The sequence below is a fragment of the Adiantum capillus-veneris genome, chromosome 30 (genome assembly GCF_014529385.1).
Source record: "Adiantum capillus-veneris isolate H3 chromosome 30, ASM1452938v2, whole genome shotgun sequence".
Classification (NCBI taxonomy): Eukaryota; Viridiplantae; Streptophyta; class Polypodiopsida; order Polypodiales; family Pteridaceae; genus Adiantum; species Adiantum capillus-veneris.
The window spans coordinates 12832960-12850099 of record NC_140960.1 but is presented as its reverse complement, the minus strand read 5'-3'; the positions used below and the strand labels follow the sequence as shown (position 1 = coordinate 12850099).

General features: G+C 41.8%; 1 protein-coding gene across 4 annotated transcripts in view; it reads left to right on the top strand.

Moving 5' to 3' along the window:
- The first annotated feature begins 1069 nt into the window (after window positions 1-1069).
- LOC147417560 (putative polygalacturonase At1g80170) overlaps window positions 1070-17140 on the top strand; it is a 31672-nt gene continuing 15601 nt past the window's right edge. The window contains exons 1-2 of one of the 4 annotated variants that reach the window (XM_086506570.1): window positions 1070-1430; window positions 2235-2372. In XM_086506570.1, coding sequence (XP_086362696.1) covers window positions 1155-1430; window positions 2235-2372 — 414 coding nt within the window. In that variant the 5' untranslated portion in view covers window positions 1070-1154. The remainder of the gene's footprint in view (window positions 1431-2234; window positions 2373-17140) is intronic. The other 3 variants (XM_086506571.1, XM_086506568.1, XM_086506569.1) reach the window with 3 other exon arrangements.

Below are 17140 nucleotides of genomic sequence, written 5' to 3'. Positions count from 1 at the left end.
TGTATTAATCACAAAATTTTACAAACAACCCTAGCATATCCTTTGCACAAGGTCCTCCAAAAGAACAATATATTGCACCTCTCCAACTAACTACTCTTTCGTGCGAAGCTTGCAATGCTAATTTCTTCTATTAATGATCCGCCATGAGCAAGTTTCCAAAATTAGGTTTGTGTCCAGAGGCTCATACTTCTTCTAAGGGAATTTCTCATTTTTGGGTTGCCAAACTGCTCTTAATACCGTAGCCCTAACTATACAAATGTTAGTGAGAAGATCCTCATTTTTTAATGCATCTAGAGCCCATAACTAGGTCACGTCTAAAGAAGGGAGTATCCAAATGGTGTAGACCCACGTAAATACCATTCCCCGTGAAGACTTTAATTATCGGACAGCCCTAGAAGAGGTGCATGAGGATCTCATTTGGGTGTTTGCATCCGAAACAGGTGCCTTCTAATGCTAAGATAATTCTTGAAGTAGTATTAATTGGGATGCAAAGTGTATAAAACAACACCCCTAGACCATGCAAGCATGCTTCCATCTTGTCATTCAAGGAACTCACATATGTTCCTAATCTTCAAAACATAAGCAATCACTAAGATGTCCAATTTCTTTTAGTGTTGAGCATTGCTTGCAACTACAACTTCCTTGCTTGCTTTATTGTTGGTCAAATGTAATGAAATCAAATTCTTCCATACTTCTGGGATTGGGCATCCGTAACATAGTTTAGGCTAGATATACTTTTGAAGAATATAGCTAAGCTAGAATGCATAGCCCATGAAAATGTCGACTATTGTTTACGTATAAATCAACTATATTTATGGATATCAAAGACTTCAAAAATCATTATGCTAATTAACACGACAAAAGTGTCCAATTACCAATCTCGTGGTAAGTAGAAAAGGTAAGGTGATTATTGTTAAGTGTTTCTGTCTAAATCACAAAGTTAGAAATAATTTGAAAGTGCATGAGAAAGTTACATTCTATTAAACTCTATGAACTCCCTTGCTACAAAGGTATCATGATATTCCTATGAAATAAAGACAGTCTACTTTAGTTCTATTCAAGCGATCATCATGACATTGCTATGAGTCCCTTCCTAATTTTCATGAAACTTAACTTGATTTATGGCACTTAGGATCCTCTAATGCCGATCTTCTATGAGAGTTATTCCTAAGATTAAGGCCATGGACTTCATCTCGGTTTCATGGTTTGTTTCCCATATAGCTCTTAAGGTTTTATTAAGCATCATCTCTCTTGGTGGTGCGTACCATCGTCAAGCCACACTACATCATCCAATATTATTTCTCAATGCAAAGCTTTTAGAATCCTTAACTTTCAGCAATAGCTCTAACTATACAACTGAAGAACATATCAAAATATTTGATGTTATGGATTTTGGAGCAAAAGCAGATGGAATTGAAGATGACACACCGGTAACTTATTTTGTCTTTATGCTCGTTTCCTTCAAAGAGATTTACATAAAATTTTGCAAGAAATTTGAGGAGCAGAGGTTTATTAAGACATCCATCATAAGTCTCTAAAATGTGCTAAGCTTGACCGATTCAACAAGGTAGCCTTTCAAGATTAGATTCTACAAAAATAAATCACAAGAAAATGAACAAAATAACAATAAAAAGCTCATGAGAGCAATATGATGACTCTTAATAAACCTAATAGCTCTGATATATATTTCCTAATGGCTCTACTTTTGGAAAAATGAATTAATTTGTTAAATGACTCCTTTGAGAATGGGTGCGGATGTTACACGCAACACCTAAAGAATGGGACTCTGTGTGTGTGCGTGTGTGCGCACGGGCGCATGCGTGTGAGAGAGAAAATAATTGTTTGATAGGGTTCTTTTAATTAGGCAAATGAGACTCTTCATTTCATCTCCTCCACACACTTGACTTTCTACAGACATCTTGAACAACTTTTCACCTTTCATACCCTCCATTTATTTTTCATACTAAATCTAAGATTTTCTACCAAGCTTTCTAACCTTTTGTCATTCACTCTCAAAAAAAAAAAAAATTCTTCAATTAGAAATGAATTGGGAGGAGCACACTACCAAAATAACCTAAAGTATCTTTTGTCACTCGAAGAAATCTTCAATTACAAATGACATAATAATCCAAAGTATAGTGTCTATAGTGTCAAAGCAAGCTAGTGATAGCTATGCTCATTGCCTCAATTTCTTTGAATACTAATTCAACTTGGGTGTGTCACGTTGTCGATAGGCCTTCAATGCAACATGGGCTGCAGCTTGTGCTTCAAACGTATCCCATGCAATACTACTACACATCCCAGAAGGGAAGCGTTTTTTACTTTTTCCTCACTCATTCAAAGGCCCTTGTCAAAGCCCTATTACATTCAAGGTACTTACTTTGCTTCAATGTTCACATATTTTTCTCCAAACTCAACTTTAATATTACCAAGATGAAAATGACCTTACCAAAACTATCATTTTTTTCCCATTTATGTGTAGAGAGATAGAGAGGTTTTCCATGGGTGCTCTTTTATAATATATCTCTCTTATTATATTATGGACATGATTTTATTGGACGCCCTTGTTTTATAATATCTTTCCTACCGCTCTACTTTTGAAAAAATAAATAAATTTGTTAGATGAGTTGTTTAGAGAATGGCTAAGAACATTACACTCAACACCTAGTGTGTGTGTGTGTGTGTGTGTGTGTGTGTGAGAGAGAGAGAGAGAGAGAGAGAGATTTCTCTGCCATAGGCAAATGAGACTCCTAATTTTATCTCCTTCACACACTTGACTTTCCACACCCTGAAATCAAATCATTTTCAATAGGATATCTTCTACTTTCTACTAAGGTTTTTAACCTTTTGTCATTCAGTTTTAAATAAATCTTAGACTGTGTTTTGGTTGAGTTAGTCTACTTGACGTGCTTTTGGTATACAAGGGGTGGGAAAAGTGGTGACACACTTTTCTATTTCCCCCTCTTTTTTTTTTTTTTTTTTTTTGGCAAAACGCGCAATTGTCAGTGAATTATATTAGTTTAACCAAAAATTTACAAATTCAAGTGATGCTCAAGCAGAGCCATGATATCTCCATAATAACCATAGGTATATTGGCTAACACGGGAGCCACCCTATGGCCCTAGTAAGAGACCTCTACTTTAGCAAGGACCAGTCATTGCAGCAACAAAAGCCCTAATCCACTCATTAGAGTTCATGAGTTTCCTTGTGGCGACAAACACTTCCTTGCTTTTTTTGTATGATGTCAGAGAACCAAGCAGTTTCCAGGGCCTTCTCTTTACCAAGATCTTGCAATGCATGAGATCATTCCTCCTCGATGAACTCCCTCTCTAAATGGTTGGCGTCAGAGAGGAAAACTATTTTTTTAACACTACCAAGAAGAGTAGCTTTGGCTTCATCCACCTCCGGGGAGAGGGATTCAGGTTGGCCTATGATTTGGTTGTAGGTGATCAAGCATTAAATGTGCCATTTTATATGGGTCATTGATATCAATTCCTTCCCCATCAATGAGCAAGTGGACAAGGCCTTGATCTCTCTTGACTTTGAGGGCCCTGAAGAAGTGAGCTTGATTACCCTCCTCCATCGGGAGGAAAGTTTCTCTAGATAAAATTATGGCCTTCCTCACCTCCTCAAATAGCTGTTCTGGCAATTCACCCTTAGGTTGAAGCCACTTTTGATGCTCTGCTTCAGAGGCAAGCCTTGTAAGTTCTTTTACTTGTTATCGTGAAGTGAGCTGCTTCAAGCACTCCTTATGGTCTTTCTTCCTTTTAGGGTGTGCAATTTTGATTAATTTTTTAATATTCTTGGTGAATATATCCCAGGTCCTGGGGTTTTTCGAAACCCACATCCTTACGAAGATTTCCCATGGCTTTCAAGGGGAGGCTTTTGAAAAGAGGGTCTTTAAAGAGGTGAGCTTGTGTCGTAAGAAGCTCCTTAGACCCTTGGGGACAGGGTCCTTCCCTTTTTTTTGTTTAAATTTCATGCAAAGAGGCAAGTGATCCAAAAGACATTGAGAAGTTACCACCTTCATTTCCAACCATGAGGGCAGCCAGTCGGCTTGGTGAGAGCAATAGCACCGATCAAGTTGAGAGGCCGTATCGGGCATGCTGTAGGCTTGTGTACGTAAACCTTGGCGTACTATTCCAAGGGCCCACTTTCCATAAGTCTGTTTAACGCCCATTTCCCACAAAGGCTCAACCATCTAGTTCTTTCAGATTCGGCTAGCATGTTTGAGGATCCAGTTCTATCCTTTCTTTTCTCCACCATATTAAAGTTGCCCACCAATAGACGTTCCCCTTCCACATTAATATCTTTAAGGTGCTCCCATAGTCTGGCCCTTTCCTTCATCGAGCAAGGTCCATAGATGTTGAAGATGGTCATATGTTGAGGTGCCCACTTAATCTTGACTCCAAGAGATCTCCCTCAAGGATGATTGAGGACCTCTTTTGGCTCTAAATCCCTGTCCACCACAAAGAGGACCCCAGTATACCCATTAGCACCCTCTCCGTAGAAGACAAGCTTATTTCTTACTACTTGCTTTCTTTTACTTGAGGCATCAAGATGATGCTCTTGGGCTGCCCAAAAGTTGATATCCTTGCCTTTTTTTACTTCTTCCAAGAATAGTGAGCTCTTCTTTTGGGTTTTAATCCCCTTCACATACCATGATTGGAGAGTGAACTTTCTCCATTACTGAGAAAGGGGAACAAATTCCTCCACCTCACGAGGACTTCATCCAAGCCCTCTTTTATATTGTCCTCCTCCATCGGTCCCCTCCCCTTCTCCTCAATTACCCTTTTAATAAGAATCTTAGGGCCCTCCAATTATGTGCTTACGCAATTAAGGGGAGGTTGCATTAGTTGGAATCCCCCTTTGAGGTTGAAAAGGGAAGGGAAGATTAGTCTCCTCCAGAAATGAGTTACTCTTTCAAAAGAAGTATGAGCCTCTAAACACAAATTTAGTTTTGAAAACGTGGTGGGGGCAACCCCTTTGTAGAAGGAAGTAGGCAACCAAAACGACTTTTTCACAAACCATTAATTAATTAGTTTTTTTTTTGTTGGTGGGGGGGGGGGGGGGGGGGGGAAGGAAAAGAGAAGGGTGGGAAAAAAAAGCGAAAGGGGAAAGGGGGGGTAGGGGTAGGGGAGGTTTTTGGGGGGGGGGGGCGGCGGGGGGCGGGGAGGATTGGGTTTTTTTTTTTAAGTGCTTAAGGGAGCCCCAATGGCAGCCAAGGCGAGTAGCCTAGTGGTTTAGGTTGAGTTTCATAGTATGTACATGATGAATTCAAATGCTACTCATTAAGGTTGATTTTAAATGGTGATGTGCATGGACATGCTAATTGGAGATGCTAAAAGATCTTGAGGAGATTCTATGTAATGAAAAACAAAAGTAGTAGAGCCTGTAGAATAGATTTATTAGACCTACCTTTTCATTGGAATAAGAATTGCAAGCTACACAAGAAAAAGCAGTCGGGGAGATGCTACCCCTTTGATGTTTTTTTATTGTAGAACCATATGCAAAGGATATGCTGGGGGTGTTTGTAACCTTCTTTGATTAATACAATTCAAGATCAATTGAGCTTTTTTTAAAAAAGAAAAGGGAAGGGAAGATTATGTATTATCAAGGTGGGTACTAGGATTTAAGTACCCTTTGGGAAAGGGTATCGTGAAGGGTATCAAATTCACTAGCGAGGTGCATTAAGCAAGTACATTGAGATCAAATGAACGTGAAAAAGAGGGGGTGTGTACAAAGAAAAAGGGGAAAAGGAACAATTTGTGTGCATGTGGAAGCGAGCTAGGGAGGGAGGTCGCGACAACAAGGGAAGCCATCTTATAAGGTTTCAATGCGAGGAGTGCAAGGCAGGTGGTGAACATGGAGGATTGTAGATGGAGGAACGATTTGTGTGCACATGGAAGCAAGCTAGGGAGGGAGGTCACGACAACAAGGGAAGGCATCTTATAAGGTTTCAATGTGAGGAGTGCAAGGCAGGTGGTGAACACGGAGGATTGTAGATGGAGGACCAATTGGCATTGCACGATCTTCAAAGATTGCAAAAGAAAAGTGCCCCCCCCCCCCCCCCCCCCCCCCCCCGCGCGGCGCGCACCGGCGAGGGGAGGGGGAGTAGGTGGCATGCATGTAGGTTTGAGACCGAGGAGCAACTGGTATCACACATGGTGATTGAAAGTGCAAGAGCAATAATGTACTTTTTTTTAATATGTTCAATGTGGGAGAAAGGGCACGAACTGGTCATGCTAGACTCGCTAGCTCAAAGAAGTCCTTTAGGCTATGGTCACACGAGGCTTAGTTTTGAGGAACACATCTCGACCAACTCTATGACGAAGCAGCCTTTTGCAGGTTTTCACCGGCTCACTTTTGTAACTATGCCCAAAAAGGCATAGTTTCAAAACTATCCCGATTCTTTGCCAGTCACTGCTCCGGTTCTCTCTCCTACTGCTGCCCATCAACCTCTCTCTCTCTCTACCCACTGCTTCCTGTCAACCTCTGTGGATCCGTACCTGTCATGGTCAGCACTGGTCGAAGCTTACGAAAAACTATGCCTCGCGTGACCATGCCCTTATACTCTATCGGTGCGAGTATGTCGTCACGATTTTTGAAATTAGTGGGTATCTAATGGAGATGCCCTCAAACCGAAAGTCAATTAGAATTTGTTGGCGATTTTGTTGAGGATTTTGGTTCACATGTAGTGGCGGCTAGGAAAGGGATCTCATCAGATTCTCTAATAAACTCGAAAAGCTACCAGTAGTAAAGCAAGTAGGTGAGTAGTATGTCTACCAATACACACAAATGCAATCCAACATCCTTAATCGCTTCTCGTGGTGGAAGGGAAAGCATCTAGGGAAATTTTCTTTATAATCAAGCGCATTGCATAGGCAAAAATTCTCTCTCTCTCTCTCTCTCTCTCTCTCTCTCTCAACCCACCTCCTCCTCCAACCTCGTGACCTCCTCCCCTACTCATTCAGGTCTGCACAACATCAACCACCAACATTCTGAATGATGGATGACTTCCCCACTCATGCACGTCGTAACAAAATGTGGCGTGCAGATGCAAGATTGCTGGCTACAATCTTACATAATCATGCCGGATCAGTTGTTTGATTCAATGCTCTCTTTCTTGCAGTTATATAGAATTGGGAATTGGGGATAGGCTATATTGAGGAGATTACTATATTGGGATGTCACACTTTCTGCCAGAGCAATGTGCTCGATTAAAGGAGTTCTTCCAGCTAGCACGACCATGTTCGTGCCCTTTAGGATTTCTCCCGCATTCCTAACTTCCTCTCTCTTGAGCTAACTAGCCTACCACGACCAGGTTCGTGCCCCTTCTCTCTCTCTCTCTCTCTCTCTCTCTCTCTCTCTTTCAGCGCTGCAGCTTGTAGGTAGTTCTCTGGCTCTGTGTCTCTTTGTATCATTCGATGCTACCTTTCCGTGGTGTGCAGCAGGCAGACCCTGTAGATCTCTCGGGTGCTTGTGTCCTGCGCGATGTCGAGTCACCTCTCAGCCCTAGACATCATCGCGCGTAGACTCTCCTACTGCCATAGCCAGCTACCCTTCTCGATCCTTGCATCTTCATAATTACATATAAGAAGAGTTTTAGCAGGTCTTAGTCGAGAAAACGGGAAGATTCTGTCCATCAGACCTTGCCCGCGATGGCAGGTCAGAGTCGCAGGCGAGAGAGGACGGCTGGCAGGGTAGAGACGAGGACGCAGGCAGGGACGACGGAGGCCACGAAGCCATGGCAAGGATGCAGTTCAAGTTTTAGAATCTAGGGAGATTCTAAAACGCACACATCGTCAACATTTAGGTAGCTCATCCTCCGCACCGGGAGCCACACTGCACAGCTGGAAGAGGGGAGAGGAATTGTGGCATTATTTTTTTTAATATTGGAAGGATTGGTCTATTCACAAGGAAGTCGGCCACGGGACGAGTCAAGGGATCAACGGTTGAAAATTAATCAAAATTAATCGGCTGTTGATCTATTCCAAAGGGAAAAAAAAATTAGGGTTCCCCACGCACGACAGCCCGTTGAACTTGCGACCTTCCCCCCCACAGTCCATCTGAGTTGACGCGCGTCAACACACAATAGGCACCCCTACGTGAATAAAAACCTGCCCCCTATTGCGGAGATCCGATGGCCCGAATTACATGCGTAATCGATAAAGCGCCCCTGCCGTCGATCCATTCACTCTCCTCCCACTTATAGACGAGGGTCAGCTAGGTGAGATGGTTAACGCAAAGTATTGAAGTGGACGCTACTGCTTGAGTTTGAATCTAAGTGCTATACATTTGTCAATTTGTGTACCGATAAGTAGCGCTTGGGTCTTGAACGTTGTCCCACCCATGAGGAGATCGTTCTTGAAGAAGCCTATCTTCTAGGTCTCATGAACCCATTTGCAAATCGTCCCTACCAGTCCACAGATCACCAGACACCGCTTGAATAAGTGAGGGACGTTCTCACTAGCCTTTCTGCATTGCGAGCATCTATCAGGATCTATATTTCTGGCTAGAACCTTCACTCTAGTAGGTAAGGCTGTTGGGTTTCCAAGCCCTGGTTTAGTCAAAGTATCGTCTGTGGGAACACTCCCTTATAGCATGCAGACATACCTCCAGTTATGCAGACATACCTCCAGTTATGAGTAGAGTTTGCAAATGTAAAAGGCTTTCCAAATCAAAATTAATAGAAGCGTTGCTTTTTTCTATTGTGTCGAGCTACTCTCTCTCTCTCTCTCTCTCTCTCTCTCTCTCTCTCTCTCTCTCTCTCTCTCGTTCCTTCTTTGCACTCTCCTCCAACAACTGCCATGGATCTTTGTTGGCACCCTCCATAGCCTCGCAGCCCTTTATCCAAAACCCATTGAAATCTTTGCTTGTGGGTTGCGGTCCACCCCAAAGGGTCCCACAAATGCAAAACCATGTTGACGGATGGAACGAGTCATTTTTTGAGAGTGATATTAATCTTGTTTTTTCAATGCTACAATTCAACCGAGATGCAATGGCAAACGAGATCAAGGGGAACTTTTGATATATCAGCAAAAGCTACTATCTTGAATTGTAATCGAGGAGGTTTAAAAGAGCTATTCAAGATTTAGAATAAAGAGTAAAACAAGTATCACTTGGATGTTCTACCACTCCCCCTGAAAGTCAATAGATCCCTCATATTCTTTGCAAAACTCACAATGGTAAGTGGATTATATTGATAAATCCAAAAAATTACTTATTCCTGCTCGATAAATCCAAAAAATTACATATTCTTGCCATGCTCATGATGAACCATGGCCATTTCAACGGATCACAGATACATCAGTTTATGGGGGAGCCACCCCACGACCATAAATGAACCCATACTTTCACCTTTGCACACTGACGAACCCTCATATTCTAACCTGCTTGATCAAAATTGTTTGAAACCCATTATTTTGTCCTCCAGATTTCTTAGGAATCTTGGGGATCTGGGAATTTTGGAAGCAAAACATGTTTGATGTAGCCATCATCCCGTTTGCACAGCTACCGTTCATCCCTATCGTTGGCTTTGCAAAGAGCTCATGCTCCGAGATGGCTCCCTCCCTCCCTCTTTGCCCTCACACATCATATCTCCCTGTCTCTCACCACCTTTTCCCTCACAGTGAATCTTGTAGTTCCAAAGCAAAAAAATGTGCTTGTTGCCATCGCCATGTGTATCCCTCCACCTTGCAACCCTAGTCTGTATGTGTCACTCTATAGGACGATGCCTCCCCCCATCACAACAGCTCATCCCCTTGACCTTCTATGAGTTGCACAATGGCACCACTTCATCCCCATCCCCCACTTGCCGTGCAGAACGTGTTGATCTGCCTCCCCACATCCCACCACTTCATCCCCATCTGCCACTTCCTCTTGCGAATGCAAGCATATGCCCCACACACAACAAGGCTCAGACAAAAAAATCTATATTTGTCTCCCTCATCGTTATGACACACATACACCACTCTCTCTAAGTCTATGTCTCTCCTCCACGAGAGTCTACATGCCATCACCCTATTTTTCCCCTCAGAGCCAAAAGTAGCATCTCCATAGATTCCCTTTAATGTAGAAATCTACCTCGCTACCCATGAATTGATCGTTGCAAAAACAAACAAAAAAGGAGATCATTGAGAAAGAATACAACACGAGAAACACAAGCATTGAGCTGCTACCCGCATGTGCTCGTTGTGTGTGTGTGTGTGTGTGTGTGTGTGTGTGTGTGTGTGTGTGTGTGTGTGTGTGTGTGTGTGTGTGTGTGTGTGTGAGAGAGAGAGAGAGAGAGAGAGCCTTATACTCGGCCTTTCTGTGCTCTCACTTTCCCAGATCGACGAGGCTTTCCTCCACATCAAGCCCATTTGCTCTGTTCTCAATGAAAACATAAAATAAGGAAGAGAAGAAGAGGGGGAGCGGGGTAGCATCATAACTTACAAGCTGAAAAAGATGATGCACGAGAAGGCTGCGATAGAATCCAAGAAATAAATGCAATCCTTGTTCTTTTTCTGCGCCTCTTCATTCATGGTGGTTGACATTTTGTTGCCTCTGCTGCAGCGCTGCTCCTTCTGATGGGTCCTCATGAGATCGTGCAATAGATTCAAGGAATGAATGTTGAACCTTAGAAGTCACGCAACACAATCGCTCCCTAGATTCTCTGAGAGGTAGCAAGCATTTCATCAACAAAACTTATCATTGGTGATGTATTTGCTGCTTTGTGATGGCGCACACACATCAACGCAACTAGCGCATCCCCCCCCCCCACCCCATGACATCCCCCCCCCCTTTTCCCTCAAAGCCGTTAGCAGCATCTCTTAATATTCCTATTAATAAACCCCTTTGGAAAATTTGGCACACCTACGTGCTCTATTACTTAGCTTTGCTATGGTCCTCATTACCTCGATTGCCAAAGGTTGGAGTATCCTGTGGTTTTTTATGTTTCCCATTTGTGGACGATTCGGATGCCTTGCACCTTAGCTTTTATATTTCTAGGAGATTGGGATGCAAAGTGTCCATATTTTTTACACGTGTAGTAGCTAAAATTTCTCTTTGCAAAATCAACTCTACCTCACCCCCTACTAGCACTGTTTTGATACATGTTTCTTTCTGGCCCATTGCTGGTACTGGCATCATTCTCCCTATCTCCTGGCATTCCCTCCTAATTTGCTACTTTTAGGTTTGTTAGTGCTATCATAGAAACACTTGCCCTTCTTAAAGTGCATCCGAATATTACAAATGTTCCATAGGTGTCTGAATGCTTTGTAGTATGTGCACTAGAAACACTCGTTAGGCCTATGTTCTTTTGACTCAGACATTTTGCACACTGGGTCGCTTTCCCTCTTACCAGTTTGATCTTTGACATTTTTGAAATGTGCTTTGAAATTGCTTCAATTTTCTTTGTCTAGGAGCCCTTTTTCTTAGTATTTGCTTGATCTTTTGATTCACTCTCACACAAACTTGAATTGGAGTTGGAACTTGACTCCTCATCGATGACTTATTGTGACTTGAGTCTCTTCTTCCTTTGTAGCCTCGCTCATACTTGGCCTATTGCTCCAACTTTAGAGCTCTTTGTAGCATATCATTAAACTTTTTTGTTGGTGTTGGTACCTCATGTTCCCTTAGCTTCTTTCTTTTAAACCCACTCAAGAACCAAGCACGCATTCTTCTAAGGATGGCTCATTCAGTTGTCTGACTTGATCTTATCTAGTTCATAGAGTATATCTTCATCTTCCCTATTTCTCAGTGTAATCCGGGTAAAATGCCTTTATCAGTTTGTTGTATGTCCAAAGTTTGTAGGCTGGATAATCTTTGTACCATATCATTAAACTTTTTTGTTGGTGTTGGTACCTCATGTTCCCTTAGCTTCTTTCTTTTAAACCCACTTAAGAACCAAGCACGCATTCCTTTTTCTAAGGATGGCTCATTCATTTGTCTGGCACATATCTCCTGACCGATAGCTTGCCTTGCTTGATCTTATCTAGTTCATAGAGTATATCTTCATCTCCCTTATTGTCAGTGTAATCTAGGCAAAATGCCTTTATCAATTTTTTGTATGTCCAAAGTTTGTAAGCTGGATAATAATAGTACCACTTCCTTGCTGCATCCTTCAATGTCTGTGGAAAGTACTCACCCCAACCATCCTAATCAATGCCCTTCTATTTTGCATACTACTCAAAGGGTTGTATATGGACATCTAGTACAAAAGCCATCCGCAGGTTTCCAGCATGAGCTCTGCATGTAGCACTCCATTCTCTTTCTGGAATAGTTTTTCATTCCTAGAAACCCGTATGGCTTTTAGGGTGGTAGCTCTAACTATACAAATTTCCGCTCTCATATCATCATTGGCCAAAGGCTTAGAGCCCAGTGAAAGGTCACATCTAAAGGGGTGCCAAGTTGGCAAACCACTCATCTGTAGTTTGTCCCAATGAAGCACTTGATTTCTAGACATCCCCATATGAGATGAGAGATGGTCTCAGTTTGTTGGTTGCATCTAGTGCAATTACCATCTCCAAGACCTCGCACTTTGGTCTTATCCCCAATCGGCAAAAAACCATACCAAAATGCATTTTGCAAAGGAAAACTTTTTAGACCCTCTTCACATCAGAGAGACATCTATTCAACACTTGACTCCATTTGATCTTGGTCCACTTTTTTAGACCAAGTTCTGTTCAGATGCCCAACCCAGTGCTCAAAGAAAGCTAGCTTCTCATAAAGGCTCTTTATCAAGGGCGAAAGAAAAGAATTTCCCCCTGGCCACTTTCGAACCTTTCACTCGACTGTTGTGGAGAAAGGTGGGAGGGAAAAATGGGAAAGGAGATCTAGGAGTCTACCAACAAGGACCTCTTCTTGAAGGGACAAGCTATTGTCCTCCTTCAATTGTTGTAAAGGTTGCCATCCTCCTTCATGATGATTCCACACAGAGGCCAGGGTTTTGAAACCTTTATTATTGAGTCTTCTTGAAATCTTGGTCCAATGGCAATCAAGGCCAAGACCTTGTAAAATAGGGCCCCAAGGAGACCAATGCATAGCAGAGTTTTTCCAATATCTTATCTCTTCATCCGAGATTAAGAGATTAAATATTGAGTCTTCTTGCAATCTTGGTCCAATGGCAATCAAGACCAAGACCTTGTAAAATAGGGCCCCAAGGAGAGCAATGCAAAGCAGAGTTTTTCCAATATCTAATCTCTTCATCCGAGATGAGTGTGGAGTAGGCTTTCCAGCATTTGCCAATGAATTTACCATTGAAACCCCCCAGCTCTATCTGTACTCCTTTGGCGGTCAAAAGTTTGTTATGTAGATTAAAATTCAACCACTTTCCCCCTCTAGACTTCAGATTTTCATTCATCACCATTTCCCTAGCCATACAAGCCTAGCTCTCATCAAATTCAACTAGAGTCCAAGACAATTTTGCACCTTGCTATGGATGGTAGGGTCAAGGATGCGCAAACCTCCCTGACTCTTTGGCTTGGCCACGGTCTCCCACCTACCCCATTGTCACGCCCTGCTTCCAATTACTTTAATTCTCCACAACTCATTGATGGGCTTTAGGAATGCCTTCCAGTTCCTCTGAGATAACTGGAGGAAAGGAGAGGAAAAGGTAATGTATGGGACTAGGAATGTGTTGATTATTCTTGCTAAAAAATGAAACGGAAGCAGAATCAATTTCCATATTTTGATCATTTGCTTAAGCCTATCATAAAACCAATCAAAAGCTTGTTTGAAGGTCGTCCCCTCCCCCACAGGTACTCCCAAAGTGTTTAAAAGTGTTTTCTCTCTTAATAATCGCTCTAGTCTATCCAACATAATCAAAATTGACTTGTCCTGATCTATATATAACAATATACACTCTTGCTTAGAGAATTTGGCATATTCCATCCCAACCATAACTGCCAGAATATTTCCATAGATATATCTTCCCGTAATAAATCCATGTTGATGGGTGGATATGACTTCCACCAAAATAGGAGACATTCTTTCACTATCATTTTTTTACAAGACCTTGTACCCCACCAGAGAATTTGGCATATTCCATCCCAACCATAACTGCCAGAATATTTCCATAGATATATCTTCCCGTAATAAATCCATGTTGATGGGTGGATATGACTTCCACCAAAATAGGAGACATTTTTTCACTATCATTTTTTTACAAGACCTTGTACCCCACCGTCAACATGGTGATTGGTCTCTAGTGTTTAAGTTGGGAACAAGCAGTCTGCTTAAGGGTGGGTTTGATTAGTCCCTTCTTCACACTTGGCTCAAGCTTGCCATAGATGAATGCCTTATTAATCATGGTAAAAAAGGACGGCCCCATATCCTTCCACAATTCAAGATAGAAATTTGTAGTGATCCTATCCCAACCTGGTGATTTTTCCTTGCCCATCTTCTTTAACGCAAACTAGCATTCTTCTAAGGTAAATGCTCTCTCTAAATAGGTTGTTTGTCTTTGTCCACCAACCTCGGTGTTTCTCCAAACAATGTGGTATTGGCCTCTTTGATTGTGGGTGAGGACAAATCCTAATTTCCAATAATTTCACTGAGATGGTCAAGCATCATGTGAGCCATCTGGTCTGAGTTGATGATCTTGTCATCTTTGTTGTCTAGCAATGTTGTGACGGGTTTTGTCTGTTTTTCACCTTGATAGATCTTAGCCGTACATTCTTGTTGGCTTCCTCATTCTTGACATGAGTCTCTTTGGCTTGCATCCAGAGTGTGTTTATCTCCTCTAAATCATTGGTTGGGAGAGACATTTTGCATGCTCCTGTTCCAAAACACTGCCTTGCACTTTCTTTTGAGTGATCTCTTTGAAACGAGAGGTGAGGGTTGACACCTCATGAGCTCTGTTTTGTTTCAGTGTTGGCCTAACCCACTTTATTGTTGTTTGAATCTTTTTGCAAAATGTTTTCCAAGGGTCCTCTCTCTCATTCACTGAGCTCAATGGATGCTTGCAACACAAGCACCTTGAAATGAAGGTCCTTAAATAAGGTTGGGTTGTTGGTGATAAGCAGTTTCTTGCTTCCTTATGGTTGGGATTTTCCTTTTGCCATAAAATCCAACATTCCAAGAAGGGGAAAGTGATTCGATAATCTTTCTTGAATGAGAAGTTGCAGATGAATCAATGATGGAATCTAGTCGGCATTGTGCAAAAAGTATAGCTTGTCAAGCCTAGAAGATGATTGAGTTGACTGAAGACAATGATTGGTGAACCCTGCAACATCACCAAGGACCAATTCTCCAGGCATCAACAAGAGCCCATTTTTCCTCCAAAGCCAGCCATTTCCTAAGCTCACCCTGAAAGAATTTTTGAAGGACCGTTCCGGTCTTTTCTTGAGCACACCACATTCACATTAGTTTGGTACTTGTTGGATCATTTTGTAGAAAATACCAAGGCAAAATCATAATGAATTTCTATTGGCTTACATAGTGTGTGACTTGCCCCATGGGTATACTACATAAGAAAAACACTACTAAGTTTTATTGAGAATCAATATTTAACTAAAAAAAAGGTTCTTTAATACCATGTCTACAAAACTGTGTGTGGATTCTAGTAAGCGGTGCATAAATCATATCTAAAAAAATCCGTTGGCTATGAATATATGAATATGTGATGTTTGTAACTATATAGAGTGTCACATAAAGTATTGTGACAAACAAATTTCATTTAACCTATACAAAAAATCATTCATTATAAGTGGGTAAAACGAAAACAGGCAAAAAAACATGGGACACTGGTGTGTCCATTTAAATTGTGGAAAAAAATTATAAATAAAAAATGGTTTTTTCTTGCATATTCAAGTTTTTTCCATTGGTAGCTTTCCCAAAAAAATCCATGTAGCATTGTTTTGAGCATAGAAATGATCTATGATTTTTTTTAGGACATTATAATGTCCACAGCACATTTCAGTGTCCAGGTACCAAACTAGTGTTAAAGTCCCCTACTAAGAAAACCTCCCCCTCAATTTACAATTGAGAGAGGTCATTTGAAAGATTTCTTCTACTTTTGGAATCATTGGGTGCATACACATCAATGATCGTGATCTTAGAATTATTTAGCTTGATCGACACACCCAATGCCCTCCTAGATGGATCCTAAAAGATAACTTTTGGCTCAAGGTCCCTATGAACTCCTGCCAGGACCTCAATGGACCCGTCTCTAGCGTCATCATAGAAAAACAAGATTTCCCCAAAAGACTTATACTTTCTTGGAGAAGAGACATCAAGGTGGCGCCCTTGGATATACAAGCACGATACCCCTCTTCTCCTCTTCATTATGTGCCAAAGTTGTTACTGTTTCTCTCTTGTCTTTATACCTTTCACATTCCAAGAGATCACTAGGAGAATAGGGTTCATGAGGAAAGGGGGACATATTCCTCACAATCTGAACCACTCTGACAACCGGAGTCTCTCGCTTCTCCTATCGTCGAGGGAGACTCCTGAATATTTGGGGGTATCATGTCTTGCAATGCCTCAAAAGCATTGTCAAGGGGGATAACGAATACCCCCTATGAGGAGGTGAATGGTGATGGCTTTTTTCCTTCCCTTGTCTTATGGTAGCAAAGTCCCTTCTCCATGCTCTTGCCAACACTTTTACTCTTTTATTTGCCTTAGGTGTCGTATTTTGTTTTGGAACCGTAATTGTCGCTTTTGAGGCCACAGTAAGGAGAGGAGGTTTGTAGCCTAAAACACACTATTTTTTTCCATAAGTGGCGCCTGATGGGCTTGAGATAGCAATGTAGTATCGGGCTCTGCCTAGATAAGGGGTTGGGATGTTTCTTCAATTTTGCTATCATTTGCCTTAGAGCATTACATTTTTTTATCCTTCTGTAGATTGAACATCTCCCTTCTACTCTCCCTCCTATACTGTAGGTCTTAACGGGAAATCTTTGGCAAAATGGCAAAACTTGTTGCATTCAAAACACACCCCAAAGTAAGTCCCAAACTGCAGCGGAATGACCTTAAGTCCAACCCCCACATCAACAACCATTTTTTTGGGGTGGGATTGGAGACATTCCATCCGATGCAAACTCCGTTGGAGCTTCTACCAAGGCCTCTCTTGGTTGGAACAAAAAGGGGTGCGAGGAGAATTCGCGAGATCTCTAAGAGTGTCCCATAGCCAACTTGGAAGGCATATAAATTCCAC